The sequence below is a fragment of the Homarus americanus genome, unplaced genomic scaffold (genome assembly GCF_018991925.1).
Source record: "Homarus americanus isolate GMGI-L3 unplaced genomic scaffold, GMGI_Hamer_2.0 scaffold57206, whole genome shotgun sequence".
Taxonomy (NCBI): Eukaryota; Metazoa; Arthropoda; class Malacostraca; order Decapoda; family Nephropidae; genus Homarus; species Homarus americanus.
The window spans coordinates 445,964-455,139 of NW_024720077.1; the positions used below are offsets into that span (position 1 = coordinate 445,964).

Consider the following 9,176-nt stretch of genomic DNA (forward strand, 5'->3'; position numbering starts at 1 on the left):
GGCCAGCCCCCCACCACCGCCCAAAACAAAACAACACAACAACACACGGCTCGTCTCACAAAAATAGCAATTTTTTACACTGTAACAACTGAAAGTCTTTATTTAGTACTTGTCTTATCGTGAAGTGCACCGTGGAGTAAGTCATCTATCATTTTGTAGAAACGTATAGTGTACAGTACAGTATATATATATATATATATATATATATATATATATATATATATATATATATATATATATATATATATATATATATATATATATATATATATATATATATATATATATATATATATATATATATATATATATATATATATATATATATATATATATATATATATATATTACCGTATGTACCGGGTAATTTTTTTTCAAGATTTATTGAGAGGATTAAGTACTGGGACACCAACTGTCAGGGGAATTTGTCTATTTTTTCTGTCAAACATATACTCATATTTAAGGGTGTTTAGTGTTCACGATTAAATGTTTAGTTTGTAAGTATTATTAGGCATAGCATTTTTTTTACCATATACTGTATGTTAATCACAACAACCAATGAATGTTTATATGTTAATAAATTTATCACGACAACCACGGTAATGAATGTTTTCCTCTCGGCAGATGCGTGTGGCCTGAGTGACCTGTCTCACATCGAGGGTCTCCAGGAGAAGTCTCAGTGTGCCCTGGAGGAGTACTGTCGGACGCAGTACCCCAACCAGCCCACCAGGTTCGGCAAACTCCTCCTCCGCCTCCCCTCCCTTCGCACAGTCTCCTCCACCGTCATAGAACAGCTCTTCTTCGTCAGACTGGTGGGCAAGACTCCCATAGAGACCCTTATTAGGTAAGGATATGGCACAAAAGTATTAACGCTTAATAAAGGTTCACAATACACTTAAGTAATACAGAACTTTAAATTCATTTTACGTATTTCACTGCCTGCATTTTTGCGACTGTTCTTGTTAGGAATCTGATGACATAATCTATCAACACAAGTCAGCACCAAGACTGGTAACATGACGCGTTCTTCCACTAATTGACGACTCCTTTGCCGACAGGGACATGCTGCTCTCCGGGTCGACATTCAACTGGCCCTACATGGGCAGTATGTGACAGGCGGCTTTGGGCACGAATCCTGGTCTCACCCCCGGGAACGTGCCCACCTCTGCTGCCTCACACGCCCTCTCCTCCGCCGCCCACGCCCTCACGTCCGTCGCTCACGCTCAGACTCCGGGCCACACCCACAGCCCAGCCGTCTCCTCCTTCCAGCTTCCCACCCTGGCCGCAGCCTTTCGGTGATGAACCGCACAACCATCACCTTCAGAAGGACCCATCCACCAGCCGCCGCCCACCTCGCCTCTACCACCTCCCACACCATCACCACCACCACTTCCACCATACACTGCGAGAGCTCACCTCAAGACCACCACACCAAGAGGACTCGGTGGGCCTTCACCAACAGTAATAGGACTCCTCCCTCCCATACTACACTTAAACGGGAGTATGGTTGACGCTGCAGGATTGTTTTGGTCTTGGCAGAGGTGGAAAGAGGTGTCGGTGTAAACAGCGGTGCTCGTCCACGCGGTGAGTTACGGAGGGTGAGAATTCCGTAAACACTTCAGTGGGTGGAGTTACCATGTGGAATGAAAGGCTACTAAGGTGGAGTGTGGAGTGACTGGCTCCATGAGAGAGACTTCCTTGGCACATCACCAGACTTGTGTACACTTGGTGTAGTGAAGGAGCAGAGTACTCTTGGTGGGGGACTCCGGTGATTCTCAAGTGACAAGAAGTTAAACTTACGGAAAAATAATCTTATTGAACGTAAACTGTTGCCTGATGGACAACCAGATAGAAACTTATGCTAAGTATGTATTTAGAAACACAACAAAGCAGGTGTTCAACGACAGGAATATAATAAATAAAGCGATTACTCAAAAGACGAGATCCGTGTCTGGTCAGCCGAAGAAGACAAGAGACCGCAACGGGCCATCTACCCGGCGAGGGAAGTAACCACTTGTGTATACAGTACCCTCTTCACGTTACCTGTTCTTGTATATGTGATAACTAGAGACATCAGAGTGCAAGGAGTACAAGAAAGCACACAAGACGTCTTTAGTTGCATCCATGTATATTTTGTATATATTAGGATCTAAGGTTTTATACTCGGGTCGGGGTGTGTGGGTCGTCCCAGCACCTCACTTGTACAGTAGCAGACCTGAGCACTGCCTCGGTCCCTCCTGTCTCCCAGCCCCCCGCCCTACTCCACCCGCCTCCTCCTCCCTCTATACACACCTCCATACTGATTGTGCGTATATATTACAAACAAACAAATAAACACAGATTCGTGCTTGGAGACAAAAAAAAGCACACAACACAAAAAATGATGCAGATACAACACGTTTTATATTGTGTGTGTGTGTTTGAAAATGAAGCAGAATGATCATTAGTAGACGAGAAATACACACTGAAAAACTGTGCAATGACACAACTTGTGGGAGGTGTGGAGTGCGGGCGAGGGTGGGTGGAGGCGCCTGGGGGTGCCGGAGAACAGATACTCTAGCCTATGTCCCGGTTCTGTAGATTTTCCCTCATTTTGTGGTGCGCAAAGTTTGGGACCGTCTCAGTTTTTTGTACTGACATTTATCATAAACCCACACCCTTCCAGATCAAATTTTTGTTACTGTTATAATTGTGCACAGATGAGAGAGATATTTGGTGCAAAATACTTGTGTTTATTGTGGTGCTTGATATCACGCAGGAGAAGATTCTGTCAATATGAATCACATATCGCGTAAAATCAAAACCAAGCGACATAATAGTGCACAAGGCAGGCTCAGCTCTGTGCTTGTATACCTACCCTCCCCCTCCCCTCCTCCCCCAGGGTCACGCAGGGTCACCAGACCCTTCCAGTACAACCCGCCGGAGCTCCACCATATCCTCGTCTTGCTGTACTTAATTCATCTACCTACTTAATCTATGTGGTGGTAACCTCCTCAACAGCCTCACTTCAGTAAGACAAAACTGAACAACTTCTGGCCTAATATGATGCACGACACACGTGATGTCTTGAATAAAATTATGCAGTATGTTTGACTGAAGTGGGTTGAAGGCGGTGGAGACGGCAGCACAGAGCACTGTCAGGCAGCGGCCTCATCACCGGCCTCACCAGGCGTTGACCCACGAGCTGTGGCCTAACCATCTAGCGGCTAACATCAACGACCTCACCACCAGCCTCACGCACTCACACAACTGTGTACTGAATGTTGTTTTGTTTGTAAAGTCTAGCAGCCCTGGAGAGTTGAGAGTGTAGTACAGACGCCCCGGTGTAGGCCAGGGCCACCCAGTGTACAGGTGCCGCCAACAAGTGTACAAAGAGGCACGGGCCGCGCTGTGCGGGGCGGACGGGCCTTCTCCTCCCCCTCCTCCTCGGGGCAGGCCCTGGTTACTCCCCAAGTACTAGGCCTCAGAGGGCGGCACCCGTCTGCCCGGACAATTGCAGCGCCGCCCGTGTGAGCGTCCTAGGTGTGTGACAACCGTGACGTCATCCATGTTGTTTGTACTTAGGCTACACAGGTGTCGTAGACACAAACAGTATGTTTTCTCTTAAATAAATGATCTCAAAAATTCTGTTGTAAACTTCCACTTTTCTTTCCCTGTAAATGTAGGCATGTTGTCAAGTATTGTATTATAAGTTACACCAAAAACTATGAAAAAAAATTGAATATGACAGTATAGTCTTCAAGAAACTAAGTCCAGCAGTAACAAAAAAAATCATGAATAAGACGATTTTATTTTTAAATGCAGTTGACCGATATAATGGAGTGGACCCACGAATGATGGGTAGGATGGTGTACACTAACAACACACACATGAAGTCATCACAAAAAAATACTATTACAAAGGCTTGACCCTCCCGCCTCTATAACAAAACTGGAAACAATATACAGTACACTGGTTCAAAACAGAGATAAAAAACAAACAAATGTACAATAATTTTACAGAAATGGCCGTCACAAGGTCGGTACGTTTAAAAATCGACAAACAGAACTGTAATTTGAAGACAGGTCTTAATTTAATGGTAATACATATTTTTATTAACAAAACAGTATCTTTAACTTCAAGACTGACAAAAAGTTGTAAGTACGCGACCGTACATATCCCAAGAATGATCTTAAGTTTAAAAAAATACTAAATAAATCTAATTCTTGAGACTAACTTACTGGGATTAAAAAAAACATCGACAAAAATAAAAAACGATGTGATCTCAAAAAGTCAATAAATGTATTTAGACTAGCACCGCCATGACTCTTAGTACACACACCAAAAATCATGTGACTGAAAGGAGCAATAATAAAAACTACGTACATGAAGAACAAAAAAAGTGATACGTGAATAATGACATTACAATACAATTTGAAGAAAAAAACCAAGATGCTAACTGGACAATCAAATACTTCACACAATTTACACCAAAATTATGAGCAAGGTATCTCACCATGTACAGGCTTTTCCCTTATAAACAACATAACTATATACAGAAGAACACTTAAGAGTCATCGCAGGTGGTAATAAAGGTACCTAATGAGGAATGACAATGTATGTGTGTAACTGAACTATGTACTGTTATAAAGAAAGAGTAAAGCACTGGTGGAAATATCCAAGGCTTAACCCAATACTAAAGTCACCTGGACATAAAGAGGAATATTGGACAGAAGAAGCAACAAACTCGTCAGTGATTATTACTAACGGATACAGAGCAACAGTAAAATGTCGTCTATTAATCAGTAAATATGTCCACAAGAGCCCAAAAACAGGAGCAGCCACATGGACTTAACAATAAACAAAATAGACGTGTATTCCAAACATTTAATGTTTAGTTTTCTAGAAGGATGTTAATCTAGAATCCGAGACTAAAATGCCACAGATGCTGTAGTACATTATAACATCAATATTCTGTGATCAGGTACATGATTAAAATTATTTAACAATATTTATTAAGCCCGTAAAATGAAAATTTTAAAGTAAAAATGGACTTTGCAGACAAACAAATGATGAACGGAGAAAATTATTAACAAATATATAATATACACACACACACACACACACACACATATATATATATATATATATATATATATATATATATATATATATATATATATATATATATATATATATATATATATATATATATATATATATATATATATATATATATATATATATATATATATATATATATATATATATATATATATATATATATTTCATGTAGATCCACAATGAAAACGTGGATAAGATGAATCTTGATAAAATCACACGGGAAAAGGGAAACAACGGAGCACCTTAGCTTTCGTCTTTATTCAAGACATCTTCAGAGGCAACTGAACAAAGACAAAAGCTAAAGTGCTCCGTTGTTTACCTTTTCCCGTGTGATTTTATCAAGATATATATATATATATATATATATATATATATATATATATATATATATATATATATATATATATATATATATATATATATATATATATATATAAAGATTCTTTTGAAAACCAGTTCCATAATACTACCGAAAATGTACAAAATACCGCGTAAAGCTGGTAATACATGAAACTGAAGATAATAAATTTCTGGTACTATATATATATATATATATATATATATATATATATATATATATATATATATATATATATATATATATATATATATATATATATATATATATATGCTGATAACCACAAGGAAACAAGAAAACACGAAGTTCTCAAGCGCTTTCATGTAATTCACAGTAGAGTTGGGCGAGATCAAGTCCCTAGGGAACAGTGGGTGTCCACAATGGTCCGGTCACTAGGTAGTGACCCTATTAATCTTCATAAGCACAGCAGCAGTCGGTAGTCAGGTCAGAGGGTAAGATGACCCAACCTTCTCTCCTGGTTACAAATCTTCTTAATTACGAAATTATCCAGTTCGTACATACCATTACTCAAATTCATGTTGACGGATTCTGTATGTTTAATGAGCCTGGATTCTATAATGTTCCTACTGTCAATTGAATTACAACGTAATATTGAGGAGGCATTATCCCAGTCAATGCAATGCTTATTATCCCTCAAATGAACAAACAGAGCATTGGATTCCTGACCTATCCTAACACTATATTTATGTTGTTTAAGTCTAGTTACAAGATCTTAACCTGTCTGGCCTATGTAAAACATATTACATTCCTTGCAAGGAACATTATAAATGCAACCGCCTGCATTGTTGGGGGAGTTCTTGATTTACATTTGTTTTACAGTGCATGAGTTTTTAAATGCCACATTGACATTCCAGATTTTCAGTTGGAATGGAATTTGAGAGAATTTTTGGGAAATGGTAATACTAAGAGATTCTTATGGTCATGGGTGGGCTTGGGATCGGTTCTATAAAAAGATTTCTTAGTAATGTTAAGGCATTTGTCTATGAAAGATCTAGGGTATTTAAGGTTCAAGCCAATATTATAGATATATTTATATTCCTCATCAATGAATTCCGGACTGCAAATTCTCAAGGCAAGTAAAAACATTGATGAAAATACTGACTGTTTGACTCTATTATGGTGGGCAGAATAATAATGAATGTATGAACACACATTAGTAGGTTTCCTATAAATACTGAACTTAAAGGTGTTACCTATTCTATGGATCAGATAGTCTAGGAATGGCAATTTACAGTCATGCTCTAATTCCACAGTGAATTTGATCGAGGGGGCTAAGTTGTTAAGTTGTGGCAGAAAAGCTTTTAGGTCCTCATTACATGGCCAGAGACATAATGCATCATCTACATATATCTCATATATCTAAACCAGACTGCTGAAGGTGGTAAAATATTACTTAATAGTTTCTTTTCAAAGATTTCCATATACAAGTTGCTTAATACTGGTGAAAGCGGATTACCCATTGCCATACCAAATTTTTGAGCATTATATTCTCCATTGAATTCAAATTTACAATCATTAATACATAGTTTGATGAGTTCGATGATGTCGTCTTTCGAGACAGGCAATGAAATATTGTCCAGGGAATCTATGAAGAACTCCAGTAAATCATCAACTGGGACCTTTGTAAAGAGTGATGTTACATCAAAACTGACCAGTTTAAAATCATAATTAATGTGTAAGTTATTGAGTTTATCAACCAGATCCATATTATTCTTAATATTAAGAATAAAATGGATCTGGTTGATAACTTACTCATTAACTTACACATTAATTATGATTTTAAACTGGTTAGTTTTGATGTAACATCACAGCTAGGGGAACATATGGGTACGGGGGTGGAGGAGACTGCAGTGGGAGCGGGTAAACAAAGTGAAAGATTACAGGGAATTAGTGTTAGGAATGATGATAAAACTAAATTAGACAGGGAGTTTAAACCTAAACGCAGTAAAGGGAGGACTCAAAACACGACTAACTTAAATGTCTACTACGTGAACAGTAGAAGTATAAAAAACACAATGGGTGATATTAGGGCCTTGGTATGTACCGAAAAAATCGATATAATAGCATTCACTGAAACATGGATCAGCCTAGACTCACGTGAGTTACCGGTCGAATACCAAATTGCGGGTTACAAATTGTTTCATACCGATAGGCAGACCAGGAAAGGAGGCAGAGTAGCAATCTATGTCAGGGATAATCTGAAGTGTGAAATAAATAAGGAAATAAAAACTGAGCGGAATACAGAAACAATTTGGATAGAATTAATCGACGGTAGGGAAAAATTAATTACAGGAGTAATATATAGACCTCCCAATCTTGATAGAGTAAATGAGCGACTTATCTGGAATGAAATGCGCAGGGCTTCCATACACAACAAAGTCTGTATAGTAGGCGACTTTAACCTTGGCCAAATAGATTGGACTGACCTTACGGGTAACTCAGAATCAGAGGATTTTCTCGAAACGATCCAGGACTGTTTCCTAAGTCAACATATAACCGAACCCACCCAGGGTAATAATATACCCGATTTAGTTCTGTCAAACAGAGAAAACCTCAATAGCAATGTCGAGGTAGGGAACGAGCTTGCAAACAGGTATCACAAAGAAATTAGATTCCAGTTAGATTTTCAGGGCAGACGGAAGGAAAATTCCAGTAAAGACCCAGATTTCAGAAGGGCAAACTTTGACAGTTTAAAGAGGCAGCTGAGAGAGGGGGTGTCACGCTTGGGGGTGAGCTACATGACCTGGCATGAGGTGACCTCACTCTATGCACCAACAGAGGACGACCTCATCGTACCAGGAGACCTGATGGTTGAGACTGACCTGATAACGAGATCTGAGATTGCCGAGTTCCACGACAAATTAAATAATGAGTCACTTAATGCACAAAGGCAGAACATACCATACAAAAAACTCAGATGAGAGAGCAATGACCCTAAATGGATTAATAATTATCTAAAGAACATCATTGGCCAATGGAAGGCTATAGGTAGAAGGATAAATCGTGGCGAAATTTACCTCCGGGATTATTATAAGGTATTGGCGAGTAGGGTTAAAACCGAGATAAGGAAAGCTAAGAGGAATAATGAGGTAAGGATAGCAAGGGAGGCGAAGACAAACCCCAAAGGATTCTACCAAATGTATCAAACTAAAACACGAGAAAAGATTGGACCAATACGGTATGATACCGACGAGCTAACTGATAACGACGGAGAAATGAGCAATAATTTGAATAAATATTTTTCAACAGTTTTCACCACAGAAAATTTAAACATGATACCCGAGGCACCGACTCTATTCAGAGACAGTGAAGAAAACAAATTAAACGAGATAGGAGTGACTAGTAACGATGTTAGTAAGCAAATAGACAAACTAAAACCTAATAAGTCACCTGGTCCCGATGAGATATTTGCCAGAGTATTAAAGGAATGTAAGGAAGAGCTTAGTATGCCCTTAGCAAAGTTGTTTAACATGTCCTTAAAAACAGGTGTAGTACCAGAATCCTGGAGGATAGCGAATGTAATACCGATTTTCAAGAAGGGGGATAGATCACTATCCTCTAACTACCGCCCAATCAGTCTAACATTAATAGTAGGCAAATTACTGGAAGCAATCACTTCAAAATCTATTCGAAATCACCTGGAGAAGCACCGATTGATCAATGATTCCCAGCATGGCTTCACAAGCGGGCGTTC

General features: G+C 39.0%; 1 protein-coding gene across 1 annotated transcript; it reads left to right on the forward strand.

The window, feature by feature from the left end:
* The first annotated feature begins 587 nt into the window (after positions 1-587).
* LOC121860373 (nuclear receptor subfamily 2 group F member 1-B-like) lies at positions 588-3,636 on the forward strand. The gene is made up of 2 exons (XM_042357494.1): positions 588-844; positions 1,059-3,636. Exons 1-2 carry the CDS (start codon positions 603-605, stop codon positions 1,111-1,113), a joined length of 297 nt encoding a protein of 98 aa, XP_042213428.1. The 5' UTR covers positions 588-602; the 3' UTR covers positions 1,114-3,636.
* Positions 3,637-9,176: the final 5,540 nt, after the last annotated feature.